The 18,887-nt window shown below is 36.5% G+C and overlaps 2 protein-coding genes and 1 long non-coding RNA gene across 3 annotated transcripts in view; 2 read left to right on the forward strand and 1 right to left on the reverse strand.

The window, feature by feature from the left end:
• Window positions 1–636: 636 nt before the first annotated feature.
• LOC147501850 (uncharacterized) lies at window positions 637–2,059 on the forward strand (the record flags this gene model as incomplete). The annotated part of the gene is made up of 2 exons (XM_086604402.1): window positions 637–1,002; window positions 1,838–2,059. Coding segments are annotated over 2 exons (588 nt in total), but the record flags the coding sequence as incomplete, so codon positions are not given.
• Window positions 2,060–3,833: 1,774 nt separating this feature from the next.
• The window catches only part of LOC147501851 (rhomboid-like protein 20), a 61,635-nt gene continuing 46,581 nt past the window's right edge, over window positions 3,834–18,887 (forward strand). Inside the window, exons 1-5 of the mRNA XM_086606871.1 lie at window positions 3,834–4,182; window positions 4,306–4,734; window positions 7,859–7,946; window positions 8,143–8,327; window positions 8,776–8,932. Coding sequence (XP_086462997.1) covers window positions 8,907–8,932 — 26 coding nt within the window. The 5' untranslated portion in view covers window positions 3,834–4,182; window positions 4,306–4,734; window positions 7,859–7,946; window positions 8,143–8,327; window positions 8,776–8,906. The remainder of the gene's footprint in view (window positions 4,183–4,305; window positions 4,735–7,858; window positions 7,947–8,142; window positions 8,328–8,775; window positions 8,933–18,887) is intronic.
• Window positions 17,014–18,443, reverse strand: LOC147501852 (uncharacterized). The gene is made up of 2 exons (XR_015219879.1): window positions 18,221–18,443; window positions 17,014–17,684 (listed from the first exon to the last, which is right to left on the reverse strand). It is a non-coding gene; the product is annotated as an uncharacterized LOC147501852 (long non-coding RNA).

Below are 18,887 nucleotides of genomic sequence, written 5' to 3' on the forward strand. Positions count from 1 at the left end.
TTCGCAAAGATGATTTCAAAGCAGACATTTACATTACTTAACGTTTACATGTTCTTCCTACTCTTTAACCAATTGATGTCACAAACAAAATCTTCTATGGCCACCTCAGGAGGAAATGAGACTGATCTACAGTCTCTAATCGCTATTAGGGCATCTCCAATGGGGGGTGTAAACCGTATAGAGTGGAAATTTTACACTCCAAATATCAAAAAACTCTCTCCAATGGGGGTGCTAAACCGTAGGTAATAGTGTATTAGCTAATAGAGAGGGTGGGAAATTCCCCCTCTCGCTATTAGTTAATAAAAAGCCCGGACGTCACTTAAAATAACGCCCCGCTTAACTTAAAACTCGGACGCCACTTCAACACACGCGTTTGAAGCTTTATTTTAATCCTGGACGCCACTCCAAGTGACGCCCGGTTTAAATTAAAGAGGGACGCCACTTGGAGTGACGTCCGAGTTTAAAATCTATTTTTTTTACACTCTTCCATTGGAGAGTATAGAGTGTGGATATTTATGAGCTATACAATACTATACAATTAGATGTGTAAAATCCTAATGGCACCTACGTGGAGCCTAGGTGGAGGTGTAATTTTACACCCCCCATTGGAGATGCCCTTAGAGATGGAATTGAAGGCGGCTTAACCTCGTGGAACCAATCTTTTCATTTCGCTGTCACTGGCAAGGCATTACATGCGGCAAGCGTCATCAAAGAGTCATAAGTTTGAATCTTTCCAGCCAGAGTTTGGTTGGATCGTTATCGCCTCATATTGGAAACCTCACTTTCCTAAGGCTCATCAACCTAGACCACAATCAACTCTACGGTGAGATTCCACAAGAAATTGGTCGGTTGTTTCGTCTTCAAGCACTCGATCTGTTCAGTAACACTTTCGAAGGAGAAATTCCAGTCAATCTAACCCAATGTACTGAACTCAGGTCCATTGATTTAAGTTGGAACAAATTGTCGTGGAATATTCCAAACAGAGCTTGGCTCATTGTCAAAGCTTGAACTCTTGAGAATGGAAGAACCACCGACAGAGTGCTACCCCTTCTTTAGGTAATCTTTTCGTTGTTTCCAAACCTTCATTATACAAGAAAATAATTTGGTTGGAAGTATTCCAGCCACCTTTGGTAGATCGCAAGCTTAAACCATTTCAAGTGTTGCGGGTAATAGACTATCTCGGTGAGGTCCCTTTAACAATTTTCAACATCTCATCCCCGAATTTATTAGCAATTCCCCGGAACCAGGTTTAGTGGTAGTCTTCCACCGCATATGGGCATCACCTTTCCTCGATCTCGTTGGTTTCTATGGGGGGAAATCAACTTTCCGGACTACTCCCAATTTCACTAGCTAATTCTTCTAAACTTCAACTTTTGATATTTCTTCAAACAATTTCAAGGACAAGTTCCTAAGGATTTTAAATTCCCTCAAACTATTGAAAGGATAAATTTTGGAAACAATCATCTTGGAACAAGAGAAGCTCATGATTTGAGTTTTATCACTTATTTGATCAACTCCAAGAATCTAAAGATGTTGATCTTGGACCAAAACAATTTTGGAGGTGTTCTCCCTAACTCTATTACCAATCTCTCCAACCAAATTGAGAAGTTGTATCTAGGATACAATCAAATATCTGGAATCATCCCGTAAGGGATTGGGAACCTCGTCAAATTGTTTCTATTATCTCTCTCGCTAATAACTTTTACGGTTGTATTCCATCTTCGTTTGGAAAACTTCAGAGTTTATGGGGTTATTTCTTTTACATAAAACAATTTGTCGGACCTATCCCATCTTCTCTAGCAAACAATACTAAATTGAGTCTGTTAATTTTAGGAAGCAATGTGATCTGGAAGGAAACATTCCTTCGTGTCTTGGTGATCTTAGCCTATTGCAAAAACTGAATCTGGGACAAAACAACCTAAATGGTACCCTACCTAAAGAGATCTTTAATATTTCCTCTCTGCTTTTTCTTTACTTCTCTATGAACTCCTTAACTGGTTCCCTCCCTTTAGTAGTAGGAAAACTAAAACATCTTGTTCTAATGGATGCCCCGAAATAAGTTATCCGTCCATTGCCTATTACTCTTGGTGAGTGTGAGAGTCCGAAAAGTTATACTTGTATGATAATTTGTTTGAAGGGACAGTTCCTCAATCTTTCAGTTCTTTTAAAGAATGTGAAAGAATTAGATCTATCAAGCAACAACTTGTCCGGTGGAATTCGAAATATTTAGAGGTCTTTCCAGATTCCGGTTGTTGAATCTATCCTTCAATAAACTTGAAGGTGAGGTACCAAATGAAGCGGAATCTTTAAAATTGCAAGCAATTTTTCAAGAGCTGAAATTCTTATATCTCGTGGGGGGTATACACGAAACGCAATTGCCGCCATGCCGAATTAACAATTCTAAAAAGCAAGGAAGGTTCGATCCTTCCAAAATAGCAATTATCATCAGTGTGGTCGTGTTTATTCTTTTGGCATCATGTTCTATGATATTTTACTTGAGAAGAAAAGGTAAACTTAAAACGGCTTCTTTGCCATCAATCAGTGATCAGCATGTTAAGGTCTCTTATGGAGATCTTTCTCAAGCGACTGGTGGATTTTCTCCAACTAATTTTGTTGGTTCAGGTGGTTTTGGCAGTGTGTATAAGGGAATGCTCAACCAATATGAAACTGTTGTTGCTGTTAAGGTGTTCAAACTTCAATTGAGAGGATCGTTAAAGAGTTTCATGGCAGAGTGTGAATCATTGCGTAATATCCGCCATCGAAATCTTGTTAAGATTCTAACTTCTTGCTCTAGTATGGATTATGAAGGAAATGAATTCAAAGCACTAGTCTTTGAGTTCATGCCAAATGGAAGTCTAGAGAAGTGGTTGCATCAAGAGATTAGAGAACAAGACGAAGAATCGAATTTGAACCTACTTCAAAGACTAAATGTCGCTATTGATGTTGCTTCGCAGACTTAGCTATCTTCATCAAAGTGCCACGTTTTGGTTATTCATCGTGATCTAAAGCCAAGCAATGTGCTTCTTGATAAGGATATGGTAGCTCATGTTGGTGATTTTGGTTTAGCAAAGCTTCTTTCGGGATCGATAGAGAACTTGCATGACAATCAAAGTACCTCAGTAGGGGTAAAGGGATCTATTGGCTATTCCGCTCCAGGTAGGAATTCAAAGATCGACATGAGTTGATTCGAGTCCTTTTTCCAATTCATAAATGCATGAAAATCAATATCTGGTATACTGCATTAGTTATAATATTTATGTGTCCATATTTTTGTGACACTCAAATGCTTTTATTTGCCTCTTTTTCCCCCGTGTTAAGTTAGACACCATTAACAACCCAGTTACACGAGCTGATATAGGTATAGGAGGGCCTTGGATAGTTGGATGTTTTCAGCTCCGGAGCTTATAGCATAGTTATTTAGATATTTTTAAAGAGGAAAAATGAATTGTTAGTGCAAATGAAAAGCTGTTAGACTGAATAAAAACTATCAACTTAATCTAACTTCTTTTCTGTCCATGTTAGTTGAGTTAGAATTGAAAAGATCGAGGATGATGAAAGAACTGTGGTTGTAGCGGTAATTAAGCCAGTTTGTTTACTTCTATCAACATCTTAAGTGACGATTGTGAGGACCTTTTCAATTTCTCTGTAGTATAATGGATGTAAAGTATTACGATATTATGACTCTTAATATATTTATTTTTTTACTTTTAAATGGTTTTATGGAAACTAGTGATTGATGTATATGTTGCAGAATATGGTATGGGAGCCGATGCATCCATACAAGGTGATGATGTATAGTTACGGAATTATGGTGTGGAGATGTCCACGGAAGGAGACCAACCGACGAGATGTTTAAAGACGGTTTATGCCTCCATAACTATGCTAGCAATGGTTTGCAAGATCAATTTATAAAGATCATAGATCCAATACTTCTATCTGAAGGAGATGACACTCTAGGAGATACTTATAATAACATAAAAATCGGCAATCACAGAAGAGCAAAATTGCTAGAGTGCTTGACTACAATAGTCAGAATTGGGGTTGCATGTTCTGTTGAATCACCGTCAAAGAGAATGGATATCAGAGATGTTAGTAAAGAATTGCACGCTAGCAGAGACACATTTCTTGGTACTAGGTTCACAGAGAGAACGTAACTGACTCCAAAGACGGTTTAATTGAAAGGTAAAATCACATCTTTATATATATATATATATATATATTTTGCTTGCCAATGGCTCTTAATATATTTATTTTTTTACTTTTAAATGGTTTTATGGAAACTAGTGATTGATGTATATGTTGCAGAATATGGTATGGGAGCTGATGCATCCATACAAGGTGATGTTTACAGTTATGGAATTCTGGTGTTGGAGATGTCCACTAGAAGGAGACCAACCGACGAGATGTTTAAAGACGGTTTATGCCTCCATAACTATGCTAGCAATGGTTTGCAAGATCAATTTATAAAGATCATAGATCCAATACTTCTATCTGAAGGAGATGACACTCTAGGAGATACTTATAATAGCATGAAAATCGGCAATCACAGAAGAGCAAAACTGCTGCTGGTTTGACTACAATAGTCAGAATTGGGGTTGCATGTTCTGTTGAATCACCGTCAAAGAGAATAGATATCAGAGATGTTAGTAAAGAATTGCACGCTAGCAGAGACACATTTCTTGGTACTAGTTTCACGGAGAACGTAACTGACTCCAAAGACGGTTTAATTGAAAGGTAAAATCACATCTTTTTCTTTGGCTGTTATTTTGAAATTAAGTGCATTTGCCTCATATATCTTTTTGTCTTCAATAGTATCTGGTATCAAGTCTAATATCTCGGGAAATATATCCCACAAATAGTTGATCACTACAAAACAAAAATAAAAGGAGTATGTGCTCTCCATGAATTTTTACGTAGTTATAAATATGATATCTAGTATCAATGTATGCTGTCTGTGAAATTCCTTCGGCTGTGAGAAGTGATAGTAAGACCAAGCCTAGTGTCTCACCTTCAAATCATGGCACGCTGGCTGCTGAGATTCTCCCTCCATAATATTGTAGTTATCCTGGTATGATAAGATGTATTTCATATCTCATATCTCTATGGTGTAGGGAACTGTTGAGTTTATGATAAAGATGGATCTCATAGTCCTATTGTGGAGGAAACTGTTGTAATTCTTATTATAAATAGAGGACACGACCGCCTTGGTCTAGTGTGTTTTCCAGTCCATTAAACTATCTCAATAAACAATCTTTCATGGTATCAGAGACTTAGTCCAGCAACAAGAATTTTTTTTTTCTCTTTAACAGCAATCACAATCACAATGGACGCAGGAAACACCTCTTCAACTGGTGTCGTTGTACCCAACCATTCCGGGTTCATGTCAATCAAATTGGACAAGACCAACTATTCTCTTTGGCTTGCTCAAATTGTTCCTGTTTTGAAGAGCAAGACTAATGGGTTTTGTAGATGGTACAAAACCATCTCCATCTGAATTCAAACGGGATGCTACAGGCGCAGTGACAACTGAAGTTGATCCCGAGTGTGCTGCTTGGAATCAACGGGATCAAATGATCTTGAGTTGGATCAACAGCTCTCACTCCATCAGTGTTATCAACGGTGGCTCGCTGTACATCCTCACGTGACACGTGGTTGTCACTAGAAAAGAGGTATGCTTCTCACTCACAAAATCGCATTCTCCAACTGAGGAATGATTTGTTTACAACAAAAGGGGAAGGCCTTTCAATTTCTGATTTTGTGGACAAAATTAATCAGCTTGCTGATAATCTTGCCTTAGCTGGCAAACCTATTGAAGATGATGATCTTGTTACTATTATTATGAACAATGTTGGTTCCACGTATGAAGCTACAGTAAGTTCTGCTCAAGCCCGTGACACTCCTATATCCTATGACGATCTTGTGGCATTGCTTCTTAGTGCCGAAATGAGACTTAAGGCACATAACACACCTTCACTTGAAACCAATCCGACTGCAATGTATCCTCCTAAATCTCATCAGAACAATACTCGTGGTCGTGGTTCGCCAAATATCCAAGGATCTCACATGAGAGGCAGAGGTCGTGGTCGTGGATTTTATTCAGGACCATCAAACTATGTACCTCAGGCTAACAATTCTGATCATCTTGTTTGTCAAATATGCAATCGACCAAGACACTCTGCTATAGATTGCTATGAGCGCATGAACAAAGCCTATGAAGGTCGGGTTCCCACTCAGAAGCTCACTGCTATGGCAGCTACTGCATCATTCAACAACAGTCCAACCACTTGGATTACTGATACTGGTGCATCGAATCATATCACTTCCGATCTAACTAATCTTGCAATTCATGATGACTATCACGGCAAGGATCAAGTTCTTTGTGGCACAGCGGTGCAGTTTGGTTATAAAACATATTGGTTCAACTAATATATCACATGCTATGTCATCCTATAAAATGAACAATATTTTACATTGCCCTTCATTTCCGCTAACCTCCTTTCATTACATCAATTTTCGTGACAATAATTGCTTTTTGTTTTCTTCCCCGATTGTTTCTATGTGAAGGACCTAAAGACGGGAGGGGCTTTTCGAAGGACGTAATGAAAATGGTCTCTACTCTTTTCACATTCATAATCAGATTCGAAAGCAAGTCAGTCATCCTTTTGCGTTTGTTGGTGTCCGTGTTGGTGCTCAAGTTTGGCATTCTCGTCTAAGCCATCCCCGCATCAAACACCTTATCTAGACTTATGTCAAATAAATGTCTTCCTTTGAAAGGATCAACTTCAATCTTTTTTGTCATTCATGTCCATTAGGCAAAAGTACTAAATTGTCGTTTAGTTTGTCGAATTCAATAACAAAACTTCCTTTAGAGTTGGTGCATTGGGGATGTTTGGTGTTCTCCCACTATGTCTTTTAAAGGGTCGAAGTATTACGTTTTATTTGTCGATGATTTTTTCTAGATACTCATGGATTTTTCCTATGCAATTTAAACATGAAGTCTTTGATATTTTTGTCCGATTTAAGTTGCATGTTGAAAATTTATTCTCGACCAAAATCTCAAAGCTTTTCAATCGGGGAGGCTTAATACACTAAACGTGTTTTCAAAACTTCTTATCAAATCATGGAATTAGTTTTTCGTTCCTCTCTTGTGTCGACCATCCCGAACAAAATGGATTGGCCGAAAGGAAACATCGACATATAGTTAAAACAAGTCTCACTCTCTTGGCACATGCTCATATGCCAAGCACATATTGGGTTGATGCTTTCAATACTGCATTATACTTAATTAACCGATTTCCTAGTCGTGTTTTGAATAATATCACTCCCTACGAAAAATTGTTTCAGAAAACTGCTGTGTATGACTGTCTTCGAGTCTCCCTCCATAATCTTGTAGTTATTCTGGTATGATATGATGTATTTCATATCTCATATCTCTATGGTGTAGGGAACTGTTGAGTTTATGATAAAGATGGATCTCATAGTCCTATTGTGGAGGAAACTGTTGTAATTCTTATTATAAATAGAGGACACGACCGCCTTGGTCTAGTGTGTTTTCCAGTCCATTAAACTATCTCAATAAACAATCTTTCAAGAAGGGATAGTCTACAATATCTAGTTGTTAGATGAGATAGTCCTGCTTTCTGTGGTATAGTTCTCTGCTTCTCTTAGTATTGGTCTATCGTGCATATGAATGTATCAATTGAAATCAGTACTAGGTTTACTAACACGACTTTGATAATCTCTTTCTCTCACTCTCTTTTTCCCCTTCCAACTTGACTTGTATTGCATTTACTATATAAGCATGCTACACAAGCTAGCTAGGAAATTCTTAAATAGTTTGTCGTTTTCTCTTGTGCAGCTTGTAGGAATTGATCATTGTACATTCAATTCAACACAAAAAGCTCTTGGAATCGATGATTTTGAGAAAATTCCTAATGGTGCTAATGGTAATTTTCAATTCTTGCCACCTAAAGAGTAAATTGAAAGTTAAATAGGTTGTACAGGGTAACTGAAATGAGACCTTTTTTTGTCCGATTTCTTCTTCTTCTTTTTTTCTTTTTTTTTACAAAAAAAAATCCGATAATTGACCTTTACCTTTGGTTATTCAACTTGTTAATTCAATGGGCCATTTGGAATTTTCAGGAATTGAAGAGAGAATGCATCTTATCTAGGACACATTGGTTGTAGGCTTTCTTGGATTCTTAGCTTCTGAAGAAAATGCCTGGCGATATTTCTACTCCCGTTAACCTTACTGTTTCAATTGATCTGATGTAGGAGTCTGGTCAAATTTCTGTTACTAATTTTGTGCGAGTAACGAGTACTGAATGGTATGCATATACTCTGGTTTCTTTGTTATCTTGGCATGGCATACCGCATACCAGATAGAGTACCTCTGTATTTGTAGTAATGATAATAAGTCACATTGGGATGCCGGGGACACCGTATTATATTTAATTGTTAAAAAAATGGTAAGCCCAAGAGTGTAATGGCTTCTATTTTGGAGTACCAATGCAGTAAAGTAAAAAGTTACGCTTCAGTTGTATGGTTGCTTACTGAAGCATGGAATCTGAGAGTCATGATCTCAGATGACCGTTTAGTTATACTAACAAATGACAAGTTTCGGCTTAGTGAATGTTTGCCTTTATATATTTGACACAAACGAGACGTTGTAAGATTGATAGTTTGCATTTTTGGTACTGGTTTCTATTATATCTATGACTGAGTTGGATGGTGCTATCTGTATATTAAAGGACTTGACATGATTGAAATTTGCAGTGCTCAGATATTCAATATCTACCCAAGAAAAGGAGCAATTCTTGCTGGATCCGATGCTGATATAATCATCTTCGGCCCAAATTCGAGCTTCAAAATATCATCAAGGTCCCATCATTCAAGATCAAACACAAATGTGTATGAAGGAAGGAGAGGAAAGGTATTTATTGTAATACTTATATAGATATCTATTTTGGTTAAGGAATTGGCTAAAATACTATTAGTAAATCTGACCAGTGAAAGATCTATATCAATTGGGTATTGTAGTCACTGTAATTCATGATGTACACTTTGATTGTTGTGACGGACCTATGATAGACTTAAATGCTTTTATTGGATATTTAGAGGTTAAGATGAGTTAAGCTTGTGAGAATTAGCATCAGTATGTTGAAAACAGTCCCTTAATTAATAATAGTTTCTTTTGAACCTTCCTAGTTCCTACTCTCATAAAAACATGTGAGAAAAATAAGCTACTAAATGCAAGCAAAAAACGTGGGCATTTCTTGTTGCGGAAACGAATTTCACAGAATTCCATTGGATGGAACTAGTGATTGATGTATATATTGTAGAATATGGTATGGGAGCTAATGCATCCATACAAGGTGATGTGTACAGTTATGGAATTCTGGTGTTGGAAATTTTCACAGGAAGGAGACCGACCGATGAAATGTTTAAAGACGGTTTAAGCCTTCATAACTATGCTAGCAACGGTTTGCCAGATCAACTTATAAAGATTGTAAATCCAATACTTCTATTTGAAGGAGATGACACTTTAGGAGATACTAATAACATGAGAATTAGCAGTCACAGAAGAACAAAACTGCTAGAGTGCATGATTGCAATAGTCCGAATTGGGGTTGCGTGTTCTATGGAATCCCCATCACGGAGAATGATATTAGAGATGTCAGTAGAGAATTGCACGCTATCAGAGACGCATGCATTTCTCGGTACTAGGATTCACGGAGAACATATCTAACTCCAACGACGGTTTAAATGAAAGGTAAAATCACATCTTTTACAAATAAATGAGTATGAAAGAGATAGAGAAAGTAGAAGAAATCTGTATTTTGCTCTGTACTTTTCCCTTCATTTACTAGCCATTTGGCCCGGCCTATGGCCGGACTTGCTACATAGATAGCTAATGACTCAAAAACCTAAAGTCCACTTGAATAAATAATATATGTATATTGATAGCTAATGATTAATTACTTATAATATATATATATATATATTTTGTTTGATGGGTTTATGTGTGTTTTTTTTTTAAGTATTATTGTCCTAAAAAACAAAGTAAATCTAAAATAAAGCAATAGATAAGAAGACATATAACAGAAAGTCGAAGCTTAAAGTATATAAGTGCTAAAACGTTATAAGTTAAGTATCCATGATAACAATCTCCTGAAAAATTGTTCCAAATTTGGGTGTAATGTTACCGACGCTCTTCAGTAGGCCAATAACGTCTACAATTGTTTTCACATAAATGTCAGGAGAAACCTAATCAACAAATAGCCGAGTTAACAAAGGAAAGTGGTTATTGAAATAAAATATTACCTATGAGGTGAGTTTTGTTTTCAACTTGGCTTGAAATTTGCAATGTCAATACCTTCTCCATTCATTGGCGTGACTAATGCGATTTTGAAAAAGATCTTGTGATCATTCTCAATTAGCCTATAACTTTTCGCAAACCACACGTCGAATTTCTCTAATGTGTAGATATTGCCTTCCTTTAACACATTTCCTTAAAGTATATCTCCAAAATCCTTAAAGTTCAATAATCACGTCAAATTTCTCTAATGTGTAGATATTGCCTTCCTTTAACACATTTCCTTAAAGTATATCTCCAAAATCCTTAAAGTTCAATAATAGATGAGCATTTGTTAACCATTAATTCAATTGTTTACCATTAATTTATATAAAATGGGTATTGACCATTGATATAATTTTTTTAATTCTTGGTAATATTTGATAATAAAAGTTTATGAATTAGTATGTATCAAAAATCTTACTTCTAAAATATATTGAAACTCAAGTAGCAAACGTAATAATTGATGAGGCTAAAAGGCTCTATTTTTTTGTATTAATGGGTATTAGAGTGTATTATTATTAAGATGTCCAATTTTTTATGGGTTTCATGATAAAAGTTCGCTTAATTTTTAAACACATTAGTATACTTAACACGTGGTGTCACATTCACCATTTGTATCTCTAATTTCCACACGTGTATTCGCACTCTGATTTTTTTAAGAAAGCAAATGGTTAACCTCTTTAGTCTCTTGGGTATCTATTTTCAGTTTACTTTAGCAAAAAAGTAAATTCAGACGCTCTCAAAGGTACTTTTCTTTTTCGCAAAATCTCTTGAACTCGCTATCGTTATTTATAGTTTTGTAATTTGCTATATTCATTCTTATTGGAATTGAGTCAGAGTGCTTTTGGTTCCTTCTCTTAAACGTTTAATTATCAGATTTGTTGAATTGCAACACTTTAAGAAACAATTAAAATATTTTTATAGAACCTACATTTAAATCATATCATATTATTAGTGTTTTTGATATATTGATTGTTTTTAGGTATTAGATATATCTTTACATTTGAAGAATGGTTTGTTTGATGGTCTTGCTGTCAAATTTCAATAAAAAAAAATTTAAGTGACTTATGAGATACATTGCCCTTAATCCATTATAAAGACCTACAAAGAAACACGATAAAACCTCTTTGAAGTTGCCAAAATACACAATAGAAAGATTTAGATAAGCTGCATTATGTATCCGGCTAGAGTTTGTTAACCATGATTTGATCTTTTGTCCGGTCCTCATCAAGTCGGTGTACAAATTAAATATTAAGTTCCCCATATCCTTTGTAAGACCATTGTTGCATGTGTGATATGCCTTAGATACTTCTAAACAGAAAATTTTGCTTAATATTAGTTTAAGCAAATATTAGTTTCAGGGGCATATATATTTGCTTGAAATAAGAAACACCATTGATTGAACCATTGTGTTTACCTTTCCCTGTTGTCCCAATCAACACCAACCCCAAATTACAAGATTACCAAGAGTGGGTTCTTTTTTTTATTGTAAGTGAGATTTTTCACATTGCAAGAAATTTGGATGAGTGGTCAATATAATATTCATATCTCATAGTTATGCATAGCTGCTAATACTTTTATAAAAAGACCCATTAGGTATGACGGATTCGAAAGCTAGTAATGATTCAAAAGGCGAACTCTTTTCGCAATCATTAGTGACAGTCTGAAACTACAATTCTAATTCATGGACTAAATGTTTGTTTTTTGCCTTCTGATTGACCGACATTAATAGGTGTTTTGGTTTAGGGGATTAAAACCCGCCCCTCTTCATCACTGGTTGGACTTATTAGGCATACATGAATCAAAAGAAAGAGGTAGATATGTCCCTATGTGATAGCTTTAACACACCCTCCCATCCCTTCTTGACCAGTTTGTTTCAACACACCCTCCCATCCCTTCTTGACCAGTTTAGGGGTTTGCAGTGGTGAAGGGACCCTTAAATACATTGCGGTGGCAAAGAGGTCTTTCGAGGAGGGGAAAAAAAAGAGGTATTTCATGGAAATGTCCTTTCTTTGAAACATACAGAAGAATCATTGTTGAGATTAGGGAGTCTAAAAAACATGAGTGCAAACGAAGCGAAGGAGAAAAAGAAAAATGAAGATAAATTTGATTATCCATAATATCCAAAAATCAATTAAGAAACCCAGTAAGTGAGAGAGTCTAACTCAACCACCTCCCCAACCCTAAGCACTTTACTCCATCCCATGTTAAAATTCCAACAGAAATTCCTTATAACGCAAGTTTCATTGGAGTCGGTTAACTTTACCCCACTACATCTCTGCTAGTACCGAATTAGTTCCTCAATATTCTTTTTTCTTGAGAATTATCCAAAGTAAAGAATAAGAATAAAGAAAACCTTTTCTCGATAACTAATGCAAGTAATCAACAAATGAAAACACGGAGAACTAAAGTTTATTTTCCTAATTTAGGATAACTCCTAAGCGGTTTAGAGAACAGGGAATAAAAGCACCAACAACACACATAGTCACACACAAAATATTATCGAAAAAAACACACACACACACACACACACAAATATTATTTAATAATATCATGTCATTTGGGGCCCGAAACCAAAAGGAATAAAATAAAGAAATAAGACTCGGCAGTTCACAGTTCACAATGGAAGTAATACCGGCCATGACATGGCCGCTTCAAAGGACCTATGGATAATTGCAATCAAACCACAAGTACAACCGGTAATAGATTTGGAGTTTTGAGGTATTCAAACACATGGTGAAGGCACTTCTAGAAGCGATCAATTCCATATCACCATTAAGGATGCCACAATTCTTTGCTAAAACAAATTATCTCCAAAAAGCTATCGCGAAAAGAAGATAGGTTGCCTTAACGCCCTTCAGAGACCCGAACCACGGGGAAGGACAAATGAAACAAAATAAATATCATGTCTTTTATCTAACCAATCAAAAGTTGTTCTTGAGTTACTCCCCTAATTCATGGCAAAGAAACATGGACTTTCCTAAACCGACGATTAAAGCCTCCTATTTATTTTTTCTTCAACTCAATTAATTCATTTAAACACTTTAAACATCATATTTTTTGGAAAAAAACGTAAGGTTGACCTAATCTTTAGTCCAACCGGTTAGAACCTTCACTTTCGTGATTTTCCATAATTTTTGAAACGAAGTCACCGGTGAGTCTCTATATATCGAAGTAAAGAGAAAGACATTCATTCAATTACTAACCGCAATTTGCTCATTGCACCCACTTCAACTTAACCTCCTAAAGCTGCACAAAGAGCACTTCTTTGCACTAAAGCATCTTTCTCATTACCACTACCTCGATGACTGCCAGGGTTGTGAAGAGCATTGAGCTTCAGCTCATCTTCAAGCCACTTCACAGAACTAACAACCTGCAGGGGACATTTCAAATTACAAACTCAGATCTGGAACCAATCGAACATGACAAACTGCAAGATCATATAAAGTGGAGGGGGAAAGGGCTAGATTCTAGAGCTAAATGATCATATAAGAAGATAAAATCTAAATTAGTTTAAGTAAAACCATAGGTTGTTTCAAGACCAACCCAAAGGTTAGTTTGATTATAAGGGAGTTTGATCACCTAAGTTTCTTTTATTAGTTTTTCTACTTCTTTGGCATGTCGTCATTCTTGGATTGTGTTACATATTTAGTTGTATGATGCATCCCCACCCTTGGTCATGAGTATGCAGACTCCAACGTGAAGCATGCAATCGTTAAATCGGCATCTTGTTAACAATAAAGAAATGACTTCCATCAATGTCATTGCAGAATTGTATTGGACTTCATAACTACCTTTTCGAGAAGAACGACCAAAACACAAAAGCCCTCGACTCCGTAATGCTTTTGCAAATTGTCGAATTCCCTTTAGCTAAATGCCATAAGGCTCTTTGCCGCCATCGCCTTCATCATAGTTTTAGTTTCGGGGGTCTTCGGTTCCCTCCCTTTAATACTATTCCCATACATAGAAGACATGCTTGGATGATGATTAAGGTATCTTTGGTTATTCGCTTCACACTCCCCACCATTGCTCTTCGCATTGTTCACATTATTATTCTGCTTGGCTGTTATTTGTTGTTGTTGTTGTTGTGGTGGTGGTGGCCTCGAATTGGTCTTGGGCATGTTGGTTGCCATGGTAGTGCCAAATACTCAACTTCCACAGTGGTGGAGGAATAGCATAGTCGTGTCGTTGTTGCCGTGTTACATAGTTATCTTGAGTCATTGAATTGAGTTTTATACGCGATTATTTTGAATGTCTCCGATTAAGCTCTTCTAAAAATCAAAAAGAGCAATGTTTCCTAACCCAAGTGTTTCATCAATAACATGTAACATCAAAGAAATTCTTGGAAACTACACAAATGCTTCCTAGCTAGACTTACATGAGATGTGAAGGCCATGAAACTCTTGGATGCACCTCTTTCCATGAGGTTGAGCACCTTCAATGCTATAATAAGAACACCTTTATATACGGATCCAAAATTTCCCATACCAATCAAGTTTTGTGGAGAAAAACCATTTCCGTTAGAGACTACTTTTCCAAAAGAGTTTTAAAGAAAGATTTGCTCGACGCTTTTGCTTCAAGCAAAATGCAAGAAACAGGAATGATATACTTAACGAGAGGGAGAAGAACACCAAGTATCACCTTTAAAGCAAGAGACATTTCCTTTTTCTTTGACATTTGGATAGGGCATTTTTCGGCAAATGAAGTTCGGTAAACACCCCAAGATAAGTTTACTGTTTCCACCAATTGAATATGCACTCACATTTTCAAAGATCCCTCTTATTGGTGCGTCACCCTCAAAGTTATTGAATGATAGATTTAAACTTTCGAGCACCAATATCGGATATTAAAGATGAAGAGGAGGCTAGGCGACCAAGCTCTCGAATTGAGAATCTCGAGGTCACCGAGGAAGCAAGTAATAAAGAGGGAAGGCGGAGACATAGACTCTGTACCAACTACAATGCTAAGCACTCTTGATAACGTTAGTGTCAACATTCACAATGCATTCTTAGGACAATAGTCGCTAAAACACCAAATGTAAAAGGAATTATGTATCCTAAGATACCTATTGCTATGGCTCTCCTTCAGTTGCAAAATAATGTTATGATCCATTTATACTCCAATAAGAAATTGGAAAATTGTGAAGCCAAACAATCCAAAAGTTTCAAGTACAACTTTTTCATTGTATGCGGGAATACTATTCTTGTGAACTCCTTACTCGACCGAGGAATGAAGGACCGAGCATCGAGACCACCCGAAAACATCGACAGAAATAATAATGTCGATAACGCGTACATCGTAGACTTAAGTATACTTTTCCTTTTGTTTTCATAGTGAAAGAGTATGTGCCTGTGTTTTACTATTTGGCCTCTATATGCCTTTTGACTCGATTGGATTTGTTTATCGTGCAAATTTTAAGCTCCTTCGCTCCAATGAGGCCTGCCAGAGATATTCAGAAGCTTGTATACAGCTCTGCAGAGATATGGGAGTGAAGGTTATTGATCTCTACACAGCCATCCAGAAAACAGATAGTTGGAAAACTTCATGTTTTATAGATGGTGTCCATTTATCTTCTGGGGGTAGCAAGATAGTAGTGGATGAGATACTGAAGGTCTTAAAGGAAGCGGAATGGGAGCCGAGCCTATATTGGAAGTCCTTGCCGTCTGAATTTGCTGAGAATCCTCTTTCTGCTCACAAAGAGGGTGCCATAAACGCTGATGAATGGACCTTATACAGGGAAAACTGGCATTAAATTTATTATTCTCTTTGCTCATAATGTTCAGATGAAAAAGTCTACTATGTTTGTATTGCATACGCAACATCTAAAGAAATTCAAAATACGTTTAAGTTGCCAATGAAAGAATATATCAGTTCAATAAGAGGCTTCAACTATTAAATGTAATTTCTGATCAAATTCCAAATGGTGCGGTTCCTTGGCTTTTTGTCTCTGATCATACATGACGACTGCAAAGACAGCGTTCTCTACAGCTTAACCAGCTACCAGTATAGAATATCAGAAAAGGCGAAGTTGAAGGCCAAGTGCCCAACACTACCTTACATAAACATCCATTTGAGATTGTTAAAGATCTCTACCACTGGAGCTAACATTGATATTTACTATCATCCATGTTTTAGTTTCCCAAAATGATCATATATATTCTCTCCTTTTTGTAATTCAAAACTATCCTTTTAACTATTTTATCAGGACAGGATAGAACTGCAATACTCAAATATGTTAATCAAGTCATTTTAAGGGCCTCCACATCGCGCGCCTAGATTACTCTGAATTATAATATTAGCAGCTTTGATGAACCTAAGGTTAAGGTATCAAAAGAATGTGTTCCTTATCTTGCAAACAATATGAGTCGAGCCTTCTCTATTTATAATTAACTTAAACCAACGATATACAAATAGGAATTTTGGGACACCAAGACATTCTAATTAGATTTCAACACCGTTACCTAATCAAATTTGGAAACCAATTTATCACCTTCAATCTATTTCTATTTCTATTTATTTTCTATGGACTAAATTAGAAACCACCTAAAACCTATGAGAGAGTTCTTCCCACGTGGATCTCTATTTTGTCTGTGAGAGTTCTCTCACACGTAAATCTCTATTTTGAATAGGAATTTCCCTGCCATAATTCCACAAGACACTTCAAAGAAATTTCCAAATTAAATTTCGAAGATTCAAATCAAATCTGATACAGATTGTATAATACACTGTTGTCCAAACAAATCTAATCCAAGTTATGTATGCTTCCAAACAAACAAATCTAACAATACCTACATTTTCCCAGACGTGCATGCATTCTAAAGAGATTTCTTCTACATTAATCATTACCATGTGTGGTGCTCCCCATTTGTGGAGTCATTGAGACTTACCTTCAAAAGTGATTTCCCAACCTGGTTGTAAACTTGTAATGCAGCTCTATCCTTGCAGCTAAATCAGCTGAGAAGTTAGCTTCTACATGAGTTTTCAATGGGTAATAAAACTCTTTCAGCCGGCATTCTCTTCCAACAGGCCTGAAGATCCAAAGGAATCAGACATTCCCTGAAGCAAAGGCTGATATAGCTGCAGATCTGTCGTCTTCAAGCCAAAGATTATACCAGCCTTTCCTTATAGTACAACCCGTCAGCACCTGCTCTTTGAGCTAGTGCATAGAATATACCCCTGATGAATAAGCAAAAGAACATACCCTGTTACTGTTCAACGAAGAAATGTCATATAGCGGAGGCCAATCCTCCTTCTCAGCCAACAAATGAGCAGCATCTTTAAAATGTTTCAAGGCGTGACTCTCATCAAACATCCATGGGAATATCATCTGTAGTAGTAAACCAAGATGTCAATAAGATGAATCCAGTAAATACAGTAAACACCTAATAGTATGCCTTTGGGTAAACAGAAAAACTACTTTTTATGTGAAGGTTATGATTTCTACCTAATAGTATGTCTAGCTGCTTCTATTAGCTCCCATGTAAAATGCATATAATAGTTTTATTAATGGAGATAATCTAATGTGACAGAGGCTCTTAAAAGTATCACCAAATGACCACATGCTTCTATTCTAAGGGAATACTCATGAGACACAGTCACCCTGGAATACTCATTATTTTCAGAGAGACAAATACTAATACGTTACACAAAAAGAATGCAAATATTAAAATTTGGAATATAATCCAATATAGCTTAGCTTGCTCTATTTGGATATACCGATATACTAAAAATCATCTGTGAGGAGAAACCTGTGAGAATTCAACATGGGGGAAAATGCAACTAACCAACCAAATATCTAATGCAAAACTTCAAAATTCTGGAAAAACAACAGCAAACCTAAAGAAGAACTCTAGGCTCAACTACCTTGGCTACAATATTAAAGATCTCAATTCCAGGCAAGAACATACGCACCGGATGATAAGCCCAGGCTGCAATGACCTAAATCGAGTTATTTATGCTCAATGCTATATTAATTTCAATATGCTAGCCTAGAACGGAAACAATAGGCCATATAATCTCGACAAAGCATACATTTAATAGGTTTTGTAGAATATAGAATAGGTGCCTTAAGCAGTATTCATCGTTGCTGCTCCACATCGCATTACAGACTATGAATGTTCTTAAAGATCATAACTTAAACAGTTTAATGTGTACATAGTAATTAAAGTCAGCAGCTCCGTTTGAAGTTTACAAAGTCTAATGCAAATCAGCAAAGGTTTTGGGAAACAACTTGTATAGTGCAAGATAACTAACAAAGTTTAGAATTAGTGTGCTTTCACCTTCTTTTTCCCTTATGTCGCTTCTGGCAAGCAGCATACTTATGCACCATGTCTTGAATCCTGCAAAAGACCACACTACCAACTCTAATGTCGTCTTGTACCTGTGTTACAATGTTTTTGTGTTTAAGCTTTCTTCACAACATACATGAGCTAAAAATGAGAATAACCACCTAGCTAATTTAAAGCGTTGTAGATGTTCAAGAATTGCAAAGATGAAAACATACCTAAGTTAGTGAGTTTCTTGGCCCTGA

This window comes from Coptis chinensis, chromosome 4 (genome assembly GCF_015680905.1).
Source record: "Coptis chinensis isolate HL-2020 chromosome 4, ASM1568090v1, whole genome shotgun sequence".
NCBI classification, from domain to species: Eukaryota; Viridiplantae; Streptophyta; class Magnoliopsida; order Ranunculales; family Ranunculaceae; genus Coptis; species Coptis chinensis.